At 47.1% G+C, this 17,486-nt stretch overlaps 1 protein-coding gene across 3 annotated transcripts; it reads left to right on the top strand.

The window, feature by feature from the left end:
- Positions 1-68: 68 nt before the first annotated feature.
- On the top strand, positions 69-17,055 carry PPP1R10 (protein phosphatase 1 regulatory subunit 10). 3 transcript variants are annotated; one of them, XM_079933076.1, is made up of 20 exons: positions 69-91; positions 632-1,159; positions 7,452-7,570; positions 8,247-8,333; positions 8,480-8,615; positions 9,031-9,082; positions 11,117-11,194; positions 11,343-11,516; positions 11,723-11,828; positions 11,929-12,041; positions 12,530-12,630; positions 12,870-13,017; positions 13,092-13,250; positions 13,353-13,599; positions 13,762-13,825; positions 13,931-14,125; positions 14,280-14,355; positions 14,585-14,698; positions 14,864-15,526; positions 15,794-17,055. In XM_079933076.1, exons 3-20 carry the CDS (start codon positions 7,464-7,466, stop codon positions 15,901-15,903), a joined length of 2,730 nt encoding a protein of 909 aa, XP_079789202.1. In that variant the 5' UTR covers positions 69-91; positions 632-1,159; positions 7,452-7,463; the 3' UTR covers positions 15,904-17,055. The 3 variants fall into 3 exon arrangements, with proteins under 3 accessions (XP_079789202.1, XP_079789201.1, XP_079789203.1); XM_079933075.1 differs by lacking the exon at positions 69-91 and adding an exon at positions 350-407; XM_079933077.1 differs by lacking the exon at positions 69-91 and having other exon boundaries at positions 444-3,318.
- The last annotated feature ends 431 nt before the right edge of the window (positions 17,056-17,486 follow it).

The raw sequence follows: 17,486 nt of genomic DNA, 5'->3' as shown, positions 1-17,486 counted from the left end.
TCTTACAGTTTGTATTTTAAGCAATTTTGAAGTCGATTTTGACCGAGATCCTCTCACTGCGCATGCGCCGGTCCGATTCTACCAACCCTTGGTGAGAAATGATCTCGAGGGCGGAAGTGGTGGAAGCAGAGGAAAGGGAGGTGCTAGGCCGCTAGGTCAAGCGCACGCTTTCGGGGGCCAGGAAGGAGGCGGAAGAGGGTGCCCAGGGGAAGGGGCTGAGCGAAGGTTAAGGCAGGATAGCCAATCAGCTGGCGAGTTGTCTTATTGGTTGCCCAATGAATTCACGCCCCGCGCACAGTCTCTCGCCGCAAGGGCGTTTCACTAGCACGTTTGGGCGCGTTGGGCGGTGTCCGGATATAAAAGACTCAGCCCGAGCGGGCAGCCGCCATTCTGGGGTTCGTTTAGAGGTAAGTCTCGGCGTTTTGTTGGTTGGAGGGTAAAATTTTACTGGGACAGTTGGCTTAGGAAATGGGTTAGGCGAGGGCTCGGTTGAGAGCCGTGACTCTTTTTAAGCGGCTGTGTTCGGGATGGGACATGGAGGTGTTTGGGGACAACAAAGATTGTACTTTTGGGTGTTTAAGAGCAACCCATACTGATTATATCTTTCTCCCTTGTGTTCCTTTTATCCCAGGTTTGAATTTTCTCGGAGAAAGACGGGCCGGCCACGAGGAGAAAAGAAACAAGCCGCAGCAACATCTAAGCCCTTGAAAGGATCCTGAGAGAGGGGGGAAAGGGAAAACAGCAGCCACCAGCCCAACCACTTGTGTCTTCTGCCCCTTCCCACCTATCTTGCCCACCCCACCAGCCCACGCTGCCTGGGACTTGAAATCTGTGGCCGAAGGACCGTCACCACATAACTTCAAAAATAATCAACCACCCTCCCTTCCCAAACCCACCCAAATTCACTCATCCAGCGTTTACTTTTTTTAATCCACTCAGAACTTTTTTTCTACGACCCCCCCTCCCTGCATGGAGTTGGGTGGGGGGAAAATGAATACTGAGTTGGCCTTTATTTTTTTTAAGGAGACTTTTTGATCCAATGAGACCCCCCAAATAATTGAGTTTTGGGTCCTGGTTGGTTGTTTTATTTTTTTTCTCCAAAATTTTAACCCCCTCCCCCCCTGAGCCCGAGGTGCTGACGTCGCAAAAAAATTGGATAGTAAGTGTCGAATTTTCAAAAACCAGCCTTGCAACAAGAAATCAACGTTTCCCTTTGTGAAACCAAAAATAATGAGAGGAAGAAATGAGACCGTAGAACAAATAGAGAACTGGAGAAGGACCGATCCGGTCACTTAATCTCCATTAAAAAGGGCCTTTGGGTCTAAACAGTGTTCTCTCTCCCCTACCACCTGCCTCTTCCCTGCTCTGCTGCAGGCTAGGAGAGGGTGGAGGGAGGGCCCGCAACTTAAGATTTTGATGGTTAACCCTTGGTAATCCAGCCAATTTCCAGACTGCCAAAGCCATAAGTGTTTGCTTTTTATAAGGAGGTATGGTTACCTTCCTCTCGTTAGCAGCAGTCTTCAAAAGGGTTAATGAGCTCACATACAAAAGATGGTGGATTTTGTGGCCCAGAAGTCCCACTTCTTTGTGTGTGAGACAAGCAGGGCGCCTTTCAATTTGCCAGATTAATAAGCAATCTGTACATAAAGATTGCAGGGTAAGGAGATGGGCAGAGAGAAATAGGTGGCTATGACTTTTTAAATGATTGTTAACTCTCAATTTTAATGTAATTTGTTTGGGGTATATTTGTGTGGTTAATACAGGTGGCAATCTAGGAATAAAGATTGCAAGACACTTAATTCAGGGCAAAATATAATCTTAGTGCCAATACATACAAGATAATAGTTGGGGAGGTAAAGAATGTCTTGTAATTGTTGCAGATTGCGTAGGTTATTTAAAAGCAAAAAAAAGTGATTAACATTTTAATTTGATACTTTTTGGTGGGGGGAATACAGTTAAGTAGAGGGTGGAAAGGTTGGGGAAATGTGGAATTCAGGAGTATAATTTTAAAAGCCATTTAGTGCAATTGAATGCTAGCTTTCTAGAAGATTTGTGTCGTTAAAAGGAATTTTTTTCTTCCCTGCTTCAATATGGCGACTTTCTTTGTCCTTTTGTCTTCCAAGCGGCGTTGCAGGTTGTGTCTTGACCCATTTTTCTCCTGTCCTCCCACCTCAACCCTATTTGTTGAGAGGGGTCCAAGTCCTCCCCCCTTTCCCTTTATAGGGAGGATGGGGGTGTTCGACAGTAGCAGGTTGAACCTCAATTGCAAATTCAGTTCTTCCCCGCAGAAAATTGTTCTTTTTAATATTTTAATTGCTTTTATTTTCACACTGCTCTTATTCAAAGTAGGTCAAAGACTATTCAGGATGGGGGCTGCTTTTTGTTTTTTGTTTTTTTTTACTAAAAGGTTTTTTAATGTAAAAAGCTACCGGCAGAGCCGGCATAGCTTTTTAAGTTTGAGTTCTCTTCTCCGTAACAAGATGGCGTCCCTGCCTTGTTGTTTTTCTCCCCCTTTTGCCATCCAGAGCTTAGGGCCGCCCTAGAAACTTGGTCAAGGGGGAGGAGCAGCATTGAAAGGTGATGTAATCAGCTTTCTTCCTCCTTTCTCCACCCTCTTCAAACTCCACCCCGAGCAGATGCCTTCTGGACTCTTGTGCACGCTGCTGCCAGACAGGAAAAGCCATTTTCCTTATTTTCTTTATAACCTTTTATAGCCGTTATCTTAAAAGGAAAAAAGCTTATAGGAATTAGGTCTTGAAGCTGTCCGTCTCCTTGGGCAGCTCTAGTTTTTGTATTTAACGATCCCGAGTCTGTTGCTTTTATTTTCACCTTCTTTCATCACTACTGCTTGGAATTTTTCCCCGCTTCAGTTGCCAGGGGTGGAAACCAGTCAAACAGCTGTACTTTAGGGCTGGAAGCTTTTGAGGGGAGTGTGTGTGAGCGTGTGTGTGTCTTATGTGTGTTGGGGGATACTGGAGGAAGACACAAGGACTTGTGAATGAGTAACTGGAATAGACAACTGGGGCCTAATGACACTGAAATGTGCCGTTTCTGCTCAGGAATCAGTCCTTGGGCCTCTTGGCATTTGGTCGCTTTGTATGATGAGAATCTGGGGGAGAGTGGGTACTTTAGGACTTTCTTCTAAATCGCCCTTATTCCCGCCTCTGGGTTTGGGGGTAAGCTCTTTGTGTTCAGTGCTGTATCACGTTCTCCAGTTGCTTAGCTCCTGTACATTGGTACTAGGATGAGAAGTGAATCTTTAGGAAAGGAGGCGGCAGTTGTAAACTCAAGGCAGGGGGATTCAAGCTACGGTTTCTGGTAAGCAAAACCTTTCTGGTATTACATTTCACAACCTTCATTTCTTTTTTCCAAAGAGCCACCCTTTTTGAATTTCTTTTTCCTTCCCTTCTGAAAGAAATTCCTTAAAAACAATGGGGAAATAATGTCCTCTTCGTTTTTCCACTTGTGCAGTGCTGTAGCAATTGCATGTTTGAAAGCCATGCCCTACCTGAGGGTGGTATTGGGTGTCCTGTCCCTTTCTTACCTTTCTTCTTCCAACTTTTTCAAAATCAAATCTTTATCAGACTCTCCATATACTTTTCATTTTTTAAAGTCCTGCCGTGAAGCGTGAAGGTTCTAGGCAGAATTGGAAAGCCATTTTGTACAACTGTTCTGTGGTGACTTGGTGAGACTTTAGGGCTAATTTTCTACTGGGTATGGATTCTCAAACTATTACTTGTGGATTGGATGGGAGGGCCTCTTCCACATGTCCTACTGACCACAAGTTTTTTATCTTTTAAGCAGTTTGCCATGTGCCTCTGCAGCATACCTTCCTTGGGAGCTGAACGTTCTACCCACTGGGGTTCCTGAGCTCTAGTGAGCAGGGGATTATAATAAAGAAGATCTGCATTAACATGGGAGATGGGAAAAAAGGTCTTCTAGGGAAACCACATCCATCCAGAGAACGTCGGAGAACCTGATCCTTGTAGTTTGTGGCCACAGTTCTATCCTGGGATCCTGTCCTATGAGGGCAGGGGTGGGGGGTGACTTTACACCCTTATTGAAAGGCAAATAAGCGTTTGGGAAGGGCATGTGCTACCAGGTTTTGGAGTGATTTTGAGGGGGGGCGGCTTACTACTTGAAGAGAGGTGCGACCTTGTGAATCACCTGAGAGACATAATTCAGTCCACTCGAGTCAGACTAGGAAATGCCTCAGTTACCGTGGAAAGGAAGGGGGGAACGTAAGCTACAAAGCACTTCATTTCCAGAAGTGCTAAGACCTCTAAGTGAAGGTAAACTTGGACGGACACCTTCCTCCTTTGTTAGAAGATTGTTGTGATTGTTTTTAAACTCGCCTAGAATTTTTGTCCTGAACCAATTCAGTTCTGTTTCATTGGTGATGGGTATGGAATAACTTTAGCCAAGCTAGATATTTTTCACCTTATTTATTTTGGAGGCAGGAGTTGGTGTCACTTCTGGACTTAATTTTATCTCTGGTAAGAGAAAATTCCCCGGTGCCTTGTGTCTGCACGTGTCTGCCAGCAACATGCTCCATAAGGAGAGCCCAGCTTTAGGACAAGGTGGAGATGACGCCAGGGGTTGCTTCCCCACCGCCACCCCGTATGTTCTGCCTTCAAGGAAATTAAAACATATCATGCCCTGGATTATTTTTGGTTTCAGAGAGCTTCCTTAAGCTTTCGTTCCAGGCTCCAGATATGTTAATGACAATTGGTCACTGCCCCTCTTTCCCTGGTAAAGTCATTTGCCTTTTCTCCTGTAGGGCTGTGCCGAGAATTTAGGCTCTTCATTCCTTTCCACTTGAGTGCCTTGGAACTTCTTTCTAAACGTAATGACTTCAAAATACGGAAATAGGTTGTAAAACACTTGGGGTCCTTAATTTTAAATGAGTGAAAACTAATTGCCTGGAGGAAGCCGTCATGAGAAAAACCCCTTACATCTTAAAACCACGTGATTGGTGCTTGTGAGACAAAATTTATAGTTTTGTTAATATATTTCCAGAATGTACATAATAGGAAAACTGCAGTGGAAAATGAATATTTAACATTTCTTCTGCTTTGTCTTCTAGTTTTCCTTGACTGTTAATGTCTTTTATTCTTGCTGCTTGTGAATGGGGAATTAAAAAGTTGTCCCTGGGTCCCATTCCCAGCAGAAGGCACTGGACAGAATTTAGCTGTGTACTCGCTGGTTTCTTTTCTCTCTGAAGATGGTTATTCTCTCTTGTCTGCTGCCCTCTTAAGCAAAGGAACATTTGAGCTCAGGTGACAAATTTTGTTTCTGAAGGAAGTAGGGGGAGCAGGCCTGTTGACTTAACTGGTAGGTGGGTATGCAAAAGGGACTTTTCCAAGGTGCTGTGTATTCAACTGGGTTTGAATCTGAGGGGCCAGCTGTATTTAGGGGACATTGGTTGGAAGTGAAGTTAGTTTAATTGAAAGCTTTTGGTCAAATTGCGTATATTTTCTTTAACTGATTATATATTTTATTATTTTGGATTCGCTCATTGCTGTTCCAGTCTCCAGCAAATGGGAAATCTATTTTGTGTATCCCTTTATTGTATTTCTGTCCTTACAGTGTCTATACTTCACTTTATAGTGTCTTACTACATGGGGAAAATTCCTTTATCCCCATGTCTGTGTCTCTGTGTATAAGAATCACCACACTTAAGTGGATTTGGCCTGTGGACTTCTAATTTATCTGGTATTGGACTTGAATGTTTTTTCCTCTGACCTTAGGTTCTACCTGTCCTCGTGGAGATTCCAGGGCAGCAGCAAAGCACAGTTAACCCAGACTTGCTCACCTCTCAGTATTTCTTACCTTACCTCCTCTCCCTGTATTCAACCCACAGGTTATGGTCTCAGGAACCAAGTTCCCCCCATGCCTCTGCCTCTTCTTGGCCTAGGTTGTTAGACCGTGTAAATGTAGAAATTTATTGACTTTTTTATTGTGAGAATTAAAAGGTTGAAAGTGTTATGCTTGTTTTTCTCTTTTGGCTTGAGAACAAATAGAACAAATAGAACTAATTAACATGATCTTATAAGGAACCTGTTTTCTGCAGAAAATATAATCATCTTTGTAAAACACTGATTTTTTCCCACCCTTCTGCCTGGCTCATGTGTTTCATCTCTGTACTAGATGCGGGATTCAGGAGGCTTTCTTGCCTGCTTCCTACCCAGTGTTCGTCTTATTTCCCAAATGTCGATATTACTAAGGTGGCTTTCTTTTCTGCTTCTCAGAAGCCAATGTTTAGAGGCATTGTGGATAAAAATCCTAATCAGAACCATATTGATTCTAAATTACCTCTCTCAAACTTCAGTTCTGGCCTAGAAATTGTTTCACGTGTCTCTGTCCCGTAACAGCTGTGTTCAGCTTTTAATTAACTCCTTTTCTAACCTAGTCTAAAGCAGCTACTTAAAATTTAATGGCATTTTGCCAGCTTCTAGTTTTATTTGTTCCATTCTTTTTGGCTCCATGGTTTCTAATTTCAGGCTCTCCTTGGGGATCTTGGGTGGTGTTATGATTTAGGAGGGACTAGGAGTCAGATTCGCATCTTTGCTTTTGAAACCACAAACCAATCTTGCCCTTAACTTTGAAACAATAAAAACTCATGCAGGGTTTGGTTAATGAGTGACATTTTTTCGAGGCTTAGGAGGACCTGCTTGATTTTCTTTGCTCCATTTGTCTCTCTTTCTGGGAGCCACCCCTAACTCCCATAGGTGAGAGGTTCTGTTTTCAAGTTTTGTTTCCTTCTCTTTTCACCTACAACTTTAGAAGATTGTCTACTGGTGCAAGCAGAACATATCCTGCTACCTGTGGCAGTTGACTTTTTTTTTTTTAAATAAGCAGGTTCTTATTAGTTATCCATTTTATACATATTGATGTATATATGTCAATCCCAATCTCCCAAGCGGTTGACTCTTCATGGGCTAAGATAGAAAGGAGTTGACTCTTGGAAGACAGCCCAACATCCATGATTGGCCCAGTTCTTATCAAGCTATAGGTTGGGTGTTTTTTTTTTAAGCTCGATTCATTAGCAACTAAGGGGAAATGGGACCTGATAAGCAAAAATGACTTGGAGAGTTGAGTGTTTGTTTTGGGAATGTGAATCTTAGCTCTGATACAATCTGGTGAAGTTCAGCTGTCCTGGGAAGGATGTAACTGAGAGCGAGAGGAGAGGTGCTGCCTCAGTCCTCCAGTCTGACTGTCGTCCCCTTCAGTCACGTATTAACACAGTGCTTCACTTGCCAGGGCTGTTTTCTCAGTAGGGACAATTGTCTGTGTTGATTTTTCTTACCTAGATAATGGTGAGTGCAGTTGAATGTAGATTAAATAATCACTAATAATTTGTCAAACAGAGATAGAATTTATTAGAGGGCAACTGCGGCTGTCCTTGCCACCCATTTATTCTGTGGGTTTGTTTTATCCTCTTATCTTAGAAAACCTCGATCATGGGTTCGGGTCCCATAGATCCCAAAGAGCTTCTCAAGGGCCTGGATAGCTTCCTTAACCGAGACGGGGAAGTCAAGAGTGTGGATGGGATTTCGAAGATCTTCAGGTGAGTCTGTACCCTTTGAATTCGTTGTGAGTGGAGAATATTTTGTGTTGTAATATGACTGTAATTAAGGTAGATAGCAAAAAGTGTTCCCTAAGAGGAATGGGAGTCAGTGGAATAGGATTCAAATCCAATTGTGTTAGAACTAGTGATAGGAAAAGATGACCCCTTGGTCCCCGGTCATTACGGCATCTGGATATTTGGAGATCCACAGTCCCAAGGGAAGGAAGGAAGCAAGCAGGAGTGTCAGGTGACAGGATTCTTACTGTTTTGGGTTGCATTCTGCATGCTCCAAATGTCATTTTCCTTCAGGGATCCTCAAGTTTTCCAGGAGAAAGCGAGTGACTAAGCCAGTCCGAAGAGATGGTAGTTGAAGGCTAGGGCTCTTCACCTGGAAGCAGAATCAAATGTGTCCTGTGGGTTAGAGAAGCAGTGACACTTAAAACTCCTCAGATCGGAGACTTCAGTGCATCTCCTCCATTGTGTTCCATCCCTCTGGGTGTTTCCACATCAATCCTGATCCACCCCATCCTCCTAGGGGCCTGTGTGATCCCCCCACACTGTAGCGAAGTCCCAAGTCATCAGGGATCTCGAGGTACTCCCGCAGATTAGAGACGTCTGCTCAAAGAAGAGGTGCTTTCGGGCTGCTTCATTTCTAACCTTGACTTATCTCTTACAGTCTGATGAAGGAAGCACGAAAGATGGTGAGTCGATGCACTTACTTGAACATTCTCCTGCAGACCCGTTCACCAGAAATATTGGTCAAGTAAGTGGGGACCTGGGTGGCTGGGTACTTAGAAGGCGGGGGGAGGTGAGGCACGGGGTTCCTGGGTTATTGCTGGGGGACTAGGAGGGTGGGGTATACTCCCAAGACCCAGGAAGGGCATCACAGAGCCTCCTCCCTGCCTGCAGGTTTATTGATGTTGGTGGTTACAAGCTTCTTAACAATTGGCTGACATATTCAAAGACAACCAACAACATTCCCCTCTTGCAGCAAATTCTACTGACCCTGCAGCACCTACCACTCACTGTTGACCATCTCAAGCAGGTACCTTCAGTCCTTACAACCCTGGTTCTTCCTTTTTGGTTTAGGCTAACAGATGAAAAACTCATATTGACTCTGATGTGGCTACAGTCTTGGGCCTGTGAGGTAGAATGGTAGAAAAAAATAGGAGTTTGGAATCAAGATTTGGTTCAAATTTATGTCCTTTAATAGGTGTGTGACGTGGGGCACTTATATATCTGAGCCTCAGTTTTTTCATTTGTAAAATGGGAATGGTTGAACCTACCTAAATGGGTTGTTTTAAGGAGTAAGACTACGTCTCCAAGGGCTTTGTAAGAGAGAAGGTCTATCTCAGTGTTAGTGGCTGTTAAGAGGTTGTGCGTTTGTGGGAGTGGTTAGCTCTGAGTGGGCTGCTTTTCCTTCTGGCACTTACCATCCTGCTGCTCCCTTCCTTTCGTAGAACAACACAGCCAAACTGGTGAAGCAGCTGAGCAAGTCAAGTGAGGATGAAGGTAGGGGCCAGTCCTTTCCTCTGTGTCCTGGGCCTTCTTCCGTTACTTCCACTCAGTTACCTTCATTTCTTAAGATCTCTTGGTGTAAAAGCCATACACTTAAAATTCTTTGGGGGAAATAGTGTCATCCTAGAATGTCTCGTCATCATTTACTTCTGTTTCTCTAAATATCAATAAATAGAGCATATTCTGGGACCCTCAATGTCTATTTTCCTAACAACAGGTATGCTCGTTCTACCAATAAACACCCTGCTGTAGGGCATGGGCAGAATCCTGACTCCTGGAGTATATCATAGCTTTGATAGCAACAGATTCTTTCCTTTGCTAAGACAAAGGGTTTTGGAGCTCCTGGCAAGGGCCATACAGTTCTGGCTTGAAGACAAAGCCTGGCTCCAGAAAGTCACAGGCGGCTTTTCTTTAGAGAAGAAAAAGGTTTATATCCAAGAGTTAACCCAAAAGTTTTACACCCAAGGCATAAACCAGTGAGCACAAGACACTGGTTTCCCGCAAGTGAGCAGCATTGTAGCAGAGCCGATCCCCGCTCTTTGTCTATGGGGAATGGTATGCTAGGTCCCTTTGGAAAGTTTAGCTAGAGGAGAAAACACTGGGAACATTTTCCAGGATAAAGGATCACGATTTTATTTTAACTCACAGTATTGTTTAAGTGAAAAACATTCCCTAGCTTTCCGTTCTTTTAGTTGTATTAATTCTGTTTTTAGGTCCTTTTATATAATGAGCACTTCACTGTTTTTCTGACATCTCAGAGTAGCTTTGTAGGATAAACTGTAACACAGAAGATCCCATTAAATCATTGCCTATCTTTTGTTTCTTCACTGAGGTATATTGGTCCTTGTTCCAGCTGGCTTAATTGTGTTGCCGTCTTCGAGTATAGGTTTAATTATTATTCTGTGCTTCCTTTAGATACTGAAATTTGTACATTCCTTATTGACTGTAGTTAAGTTTACTGGACCATAGATAGTATCGATTGCTTCAAAGAGGTTTCAGGATATTCCCCCACTGGGCATTGGGGTTCATATTGCATTAGGTATAGGAGTTGGCAGTTGTGTGACTGTTTTAAAAAGTTAAGTTTTAATATTCTACAACAATTTCATTATTAAATCAGCCCATAGTGGAAATGTTGGCAAGAAGAGAGGTCCCGTAGATAGATTTTATTTGCCAAGTACAGAAGGAAAGAGCTACAAATGCATTTTTCCATATATTTAGAAATAAATTCTGTTTTTTATCTTTATATTCTCTGACCATCTTTTTTCTCTAGATAAACTCTGCTTCCTTCATCCTAAATCGGTTTGTTTTTAAGTTCTTTTTTCACTCTTGCAACATTTAATTGATTCTTTTAAGAGCTGTCATCACTAGTGACATCCTAGGAAAAAAGTTTCCCTAGAAAATCTTTTTTTTACGAGGATCTAAATCTGCCTCCTTGAAATTTTTAAAATCTGGTAGCCCTTTGGATACTTGAACCCCTCTGCCTTTCTCCTTATTTTATTGTAATAAGTGGTTAAGGGAAGAGCATAGGCACTAGGTTCATTCTGCCATCTTCTAGTTTTGTAACTTTAATCTCCATGCTTCTGTGTCTTAAAGGGAGATTAAAAATGTTCAGGTTGTGGGCTTCCCTGGTGGCACAGTGGTTGAGAGTCCGCCTGCCGATGCAGGGGACACAGGTTCGTGCCCCAGTCCAGGAAGATCCCACATGCCGCAGAGCGGCTGGGCCCGTGAGCCATGGCTGCTGAGCCTGCGAGTCCGGAGCCTGTGCTCTGCAACGGGAGAGGCCACAACAGTGAGAGGCCCGTGTACCGCAAAAAAAAAAAAAAAAGTTCAGATTGTAATAACAATTACATGAGATGTATGCAAAGCACCTGGTGTAGTTTTTACAACATACTTTAATAAATGTTCCTTCTTTTTGCCCCCCCGCCCCACCCGGTGGCATCAGGGTTGAAAGTTATCTGAATAGAGGAAAATTCCATGATTCAGTGTATCTTACATTATTTAGGCATTTCCCCTTTCTCTCACCTGCAGAGCTCCGGAAATTGGCCTCAGTCCTTGTTAGCGACTGGATGGCTGTGATCCGCTCCCAGAGCAGTACCCAGCCTGCTGGTAAGCAGCTAGGCCCTTTATCCCTTGTATTTCTTTCTTTCCCACTGGGATGTGGCCTTCCGTGCCCCTAACCTGCTTTTTACCTCTGACTGACAGTCTTTCTCTTTATCTAAATAAAATCCTTTTCTGCTCTGTTTTTCCACAACAGAGAAAGATAAGAAGAAACGGAAAGAAGAGGGAAAGAGTCGAACCACCCCTCCTGAGCGACCGTTGACTGAGGTGAAGGCTGAGACTCGGGCTGAGGAGGCCCCGGAGAAGAAGAGGGAGAAGCCCAAGTCCCTCCGAACCACGGCGCCCAGTCACGCCAAGTTCCGCTCTACCGGTAAGGCTGCCGTCTGGCCTCTGGAGTGTCTGTGGGTAGGTGCACAGCCCGGGCCTTATGGTGGAAGAGTTGGACTTAATGGTACGATAAATCTGGAGAGTGGGTGGAGCATTGTGGGAGTTTATAGGGCTTGATGAAGGTTAAGGGAGGAAGAGTCAGGAGAGTGTGGAGTGAGTCCAGCCCCAACACCATGTCTTCTCCCCCAGGACTAGAGCTGGAGACCCCGTCTTTGGTGCCTGTGAAGAAGAATGCCAGTGCAGTGGTGGTTTCTGACAAGTACAACCTTAAACCCATCCCCCTCAAGCGTCAGAGGTATGGACCATGTTCTTGGTTTTTGAATGGGTTGGGTCTGTGGACATGAAGGGAAAAGAGGGGGCAAGTCAGGTGTTGTTGACCAGTCCCTTTCTAACAGTTCCACAGCCGCCCCAGGAGATGCTGCACCCCCTGCAGAGAAGAAATACAAGCCACTCAACACAACACCCAATGCCACCAAAGAGATCAAAGTGAAGATCATCCCGCCACAGCGTGAGTCTAAAGTGGGGGGATGTGCTTTGAACTGAGAGCAAACTTTTTTCATGGAAATGAAGCGTTTTCCTCCATTTTCATCTGGTTTCTTGGTGTCCTTTAATGTTTACTCCCCTGGAACTCCCTTCCTAGGAGTCCTTGATAGGATTGCTTAGGAGTGATTTTAGAGATGAAGTAGGAAGGCGTGCTGTTCAGTGACTGGTGTGTGCGCTCCCAGCCGTCACGTTCATGGAGGCTGACTTTGTCACTTACCTGAGCTCTGATTCCTATCCAAAGCCACGCTTGCCTGCCTTTAAAAGAAAGATAGAATAATGACAAGGATTTCTTGTGTGAATCCTCCTACATATGCTTCCTGGTCACCTTGAGCTTATTGTGTCCAAAGTTGAGGCAGGGTCTCTATTGGCCAATTTTCTGCCCAGATTTTGTCTATAGGAATAGCATTATTAAGGAGGTCTGATGATTCCATTTTATGCTCTTTTCTTTTGTAGCTATGGAGGGCCTGGGCTTTCTGGATGCGCTCAATTCAGCCCCTGTTCCAGGCATCAAAATTAAGAAGAAGAAGAAGGTGCTGTCACCCACAGCTGCCAAGGTATGGGTGCTGTGCAGTAGGTGCCAGTGACCAGGTAGAAAAGGTACAGGTGAAGGAAGGGCCCAGCAGCTAGGATGCTCGGGGAGGACAAGAGTTGTGTCTCAGATGTAGACTGGTGGCAGAGTACTGTTAGAGACAGTCTTCCTTTATAGGAACTGTTAGGGGATCTTGCCAAGGACCCTGGACTAATTGCCTTGCCTTTCCTGTCAGCTCATTAACTTCTTTTTCTTTCACAATAGCCAAGCCCATTTGAAGGGAAAACGAGCACAGAACCGAGCACAGCCAAACCTTCTTCCCCAGAGCCAGCACCTCCTTCTGAGGCTATGGACACAGAACGTCCAGGGACCCCAGTTCCCCCTGTTGAAGTCCCAGAGCTCATGGATACTGGTAAGTCTAGAAACTGGTTCAGGTTTCGGGGTTTTCTGAAAGGAAGGATCTGCTCTGAAACTACTTGTTTACAGCCTCTTTGGAGCCAGGAGCTCTGGATGCAAAGCCAGTGGAGAGTCCCGGAGATCCTAGCCAGCTGACCCGGAAAGGCAGGAAGAGGAAAACTGTGACCTGGCCTGAGGAGGGCAAGCTGAGAGAGTATTTCTATTTTGAACTGGATGAAACTGAACGAGGTTAGAGATCCAGTTTCCTCTATAGTAGGTGGGGTATAGAGAGTTTAAAAAGGACTTGGTTGGGCTTACCTTCCCTCTTGCTTTTTTTCTCCTTGGCAATAGTGAATGTGAATAAGATCAAGGACTTCGGAGAGGCAGCTAAGCGAGAGATACTGTCAGACCGACACGCATTTGAGACGGCCCGGCGTCTGAGCCATGACAACATGGAGGAGAAGGTGCCCTGGGTGTGTCCCCGGCCCCTGGTGCTGCCCTCACCTCTTGTCACCCCTGGAAGCAACAGCCAGGAGCGGTACATCCAGGCTGAGCGGGAGAAGGGGATCCTTCAGGAGCTCTTCCTGAACAAGGAAAGGTGAGCAGAATGGGGTTCACTTCCTGAGGTATTGAGCCCTTGAGGGGAACATGCCCTGGGGTAATTAGAAGGGGGGTGGGGGTTAGGAAGAAAATCAAGGGCTTGAATAAATAATTTGACTGTCACGCTTTTTTTTTCTATCGCCTGCTGCATTCCTGACAGTCCTCACGAGCCTGATCCTGAGCCCTATGAGCCTGTCCCCCCCAAACTCATCCCCCTAGATGAGGTGAGTTGTGTGGTGATGGAGGCTGTGCTTGACATTGATGCATCTTTCGTGGGAGACTGGCTCTTTATCCTTGTTGGTCCTGATTGTCCTGTCCTGTCATTTCAGGAATGTTCCATGGATGAGACCCCATATGTTGAGACCCTGGAGCCGGGGGGGACCTGTGGCTCACCCGATGGGGCAGGCGGTTCCAAGTTGCCTCCTGTTCTGGCCAATCTTATGGGAAGCATGGGTGCCGGGAAGAGCCCCCAGGGTCCTGGAGGAGGAGGCATCAATGTGCAGGAGATCCTCACCTCCATCATGGTACGAGCCTCCCTCTTCTTCCCCACTGTCTCCATTTCTCCTTACTCCCGTTCTGCTCTCCTTCCCACTTGCTTTCTCCTCGGGCTCTCCCTTCTCTGCCGGGTGTTACCCTTATTCTCTGTTGACCTTGTCCCTTAATGACCTTGCCTCACAGGGTAGCCCTAACAGTCATCCCTCAGAGGAACTGCTGAAGCAACCAGACTATTCAGACAAGATCAAGCAGATGCTGGGTAATCCTCAGGGCCAGCCCCGGGGCCTGGGCGAGGAGGCCTGCAGTGGAATTGGGGGAGCAGGGGTATTGCCACTAGGCGGCAAGACATGGGAGGGGAAGACTGGACAGAGGGCAGTGCTCTGCCAGGTTGGTCTGAGGGGGTCAGCTGGGCACACCTAAGCGGGAAGACGTCATGCCGCTCTTCTAGAATCGTCTTGCTGACTGCTTCACTCCTTTTTCATTAACAGTGCCTCATGGACTCTTAGGGCCTGGTCCCATAGCCAATGGTTTCCCACCGGGAGGCCCTGGGGGCCCAAAGGGCATGCAGCACTTCCCCCCTGGACCTGGCGGACCTATGCCAGGTAGGTGGTGAGTGAGAGGTTAGAATGGGTTTGTCTGCTTGATTTCGGCCTGCTAACTGTACAGGATTGACCAAAGCCGGGGGTTGGTTTGGGTTGGGAGATGGCGGTCCCTGGGTGCAACAGGTAGCTGATACTGTCTCTCTCCCTTTTTTTTCCCCCCAAAAGGTCCCCATGGAGGCCCTGGGGGCCCTGGTGGGCCAGTGGGTCCACGTCTCCTGGGTCCCCCACCCCCTCCCCGAGGGGGTGATCCCTTCTGGGATGGCCCAGGTGACCCCATGCGGGGTGGCCCGATGCGTGGGGGACCAGGTCCGGGGCCATACCATAGAGGCCGTGGTGGCCGAGGCGGGAGTGAACCACCTCCTCCTCCTCCTCCATTCCGAGGGGCCAGAGGAGGTCGCTCTGGAGGAGGACCTCCAAATGGAAGAGGGGGCCCTGGTGGGGGCATGGTCGGAGGTGGTGGGCATCGTCCCCATGAAGGCCCTGGTGGGGGCATGAGCAGTGGCAGCGGACATCGTCCCCATGAAGGCCCTGGCAGTGGCATGGGCGGTGGGCATCGCCCCCACGAAGGCCCTGGCGGCGGCATGGGTGGTGGCAGTGGCCATCGTCCTCATGAAGGCCCTGGTGGAGGAATGGGTGCTGGTGGTGGACATCGGCCCCATGAAGGCCCTGGACATGGGGGGCCCCACGGCCACCGGCCTCATGATGGCCCTGGTCACCGAGGCCATGACCATCGAGGGCCACCCCCTCATGAGCACCGTGGCCATGATGGCCCTGGCCATGGCGGAGGAGGCCACCGAGGGCATGATGGAGGCCACAGCCATGGAGGAGGTGAGGATGCTCCCTGTCCCCCATATGGCTCTTGGTGTCCCATTACAACTTTTTGGGGAACGTCACTACCCCGGGTCTGCCAGGCAGAACATGAGGTCACCCCGTTCCCAGCATGCATGGCAGTTCCTTCCTTTAGCCCTTCCCCCAGGTCCCCAAGACTAGGTCTCTCTGAAAGACAGTTCTCAGGATGCCTTGGACGGGTGGGATGAGGGTGGCATTGACCTCTTGGCCATTTCCTATCTAACTATTCCACCATCATTCCCACAGACATGTCAAATCGCCCTGTTTGTCGACATTTCATGATGAAGGGTAACTGCCGCTATGAGAACAACTGTGCCTTCTACCACCCGGGTGTCAATGGGCCCCCCCTGCCCTAGGGACCACCTGCCCACCCCACCCACACCCCTGTGGACTGCAGCCTTGCTCCTTCCACCCTTTTATGGCTTCTGTGAGGCCCATTTTCCCCTTTCCCCAGCTGATGAGGAGCCGGCCCCCTCAGTGCCCACCTGCCTGGGTTCTTGGGGGTTTTCGGATCACTGGTGCGCATTGATGTACATATTTTCCTCCAGTCTGGGGAGGAGAGAGACTGGACACATTCTGTACCCTGGACTGCTGAAGAGGAGACCGAGTTGGCTTCACTTTTTGAGGAGATTTGCCCTTTATGCCAAGCGCCTCTCCAGTATTACCCTTTATGCCTGAGAACCTAAAGCTGGTTATCCTGGAGAACACCTCTACTCTCCTCTTGTGGGTCCTCCACATGCACACAGAACTCTGACACGGGATCAGCTGCACGTATGAAATCATCCCAGCCAAGTTCATGCTTCCTCGTGGGGTGGGGAGATGGTAAAGGGGTATTGTGTATCCCACTGCACTGAGAGGACTCAATCAGGCTGGATTTGAGTTCTGGAACACATCATCCCCACTCCTCCCGACACAGGCTTTACATTGAGTCCTTTCTCAAGTAAGACGTTGCAATCTTCCGTGAACACCCAAGTTTGCATCATGGGTCTGCTAGGTTCAATGATGGCAAATCCACATCGGCATCCGGTGAAAAGTTTTAGCTGGCATAGGTGAGGCCATTGGTGGTGGTCCACCCTTGCCTGCAGCTCATTCTGGAAATTAAAACACTTCAGTGAGACCAGCTTTTCATCAACTGAAGCCCGGCGTGCTGGGCATGCCAGTCACACTACACGCACTGCCTCTGGGAGTTAGCGTGCTCCTGGCCCCCACCTGGAACCTTGTGGGTGTGAGGCCTCCAGCTCCCTCCCTTGCCCTGTCAGTCAGCCACCTCTGAATCCCCACCAGGTGCCTTCCTGGGTGGATTCGATGAGATGACCTGCCCTCTCCCAGCCCTCTCCTTCACCTGTCTCAGCATCAGTTGTTTTCTATGAAAACAGTGGATTGGTTGGGTTTTGTGCAGGGTCTTGGGTTAGAGCCACAATGGATTTGAGGATGAGTATTTTCTTTTTTCTTTTGGTTTTGTATATTTTGTACATTAATAATAAACAGTGGAAAGAGAAGTATTTAACCCCTGGTGTTCCTGGACTGTTTAAAAAGAAAAAAGCCATTATCAGCTGTTGTTGAAAGTTCATTAATACAAACCTTTGTGGAATGTGGCTTTCAACCCTTCGTTGGTGTTACGTGAAATACTGGTGAAGGAGTACTTTGAATATAAAACGCCACAGCGCGGGAAGGCAGAGCGCACAGATCACCTGAGCTGCAGAAGGTGCAGGCACATCCATTCTAGCTGATCCTAACAGCCCTGTGGAGTAGCTTAGGGAAGGGATTTATGTGAGGGTGGGCAGAAGGGAGGAGTAGGGAAGAGTGGCTGAAAAAGGAAAACTCCAAGAGCAGTTTCTGGGGAAGGAAGGAAAAATAGGTGGATCCTGCTTGTCCCCCAAAAAAGGGGCTCTGCAGGGTAGAGAGAAATAGGCCTGCTGCTAGAAGATGTAGGATCAAG

Source organism: Stenella coeruleoalba, assembly GCF_951394435.1.
Source record: "Stenella coeruleoalba genome assembly, chromosome: 10".
NCBI classification, from domain to species: Eukaryota; Metazoa; Chordata; class Mammalia; order Artiodactyla; family Delphinidae; genus Stenella; species Stenella coeruleoalba.
Note: the sequence above shows the minus strand (reverse complement) of the source record. Positions and strands in the feature narration are given on the sequence as shown.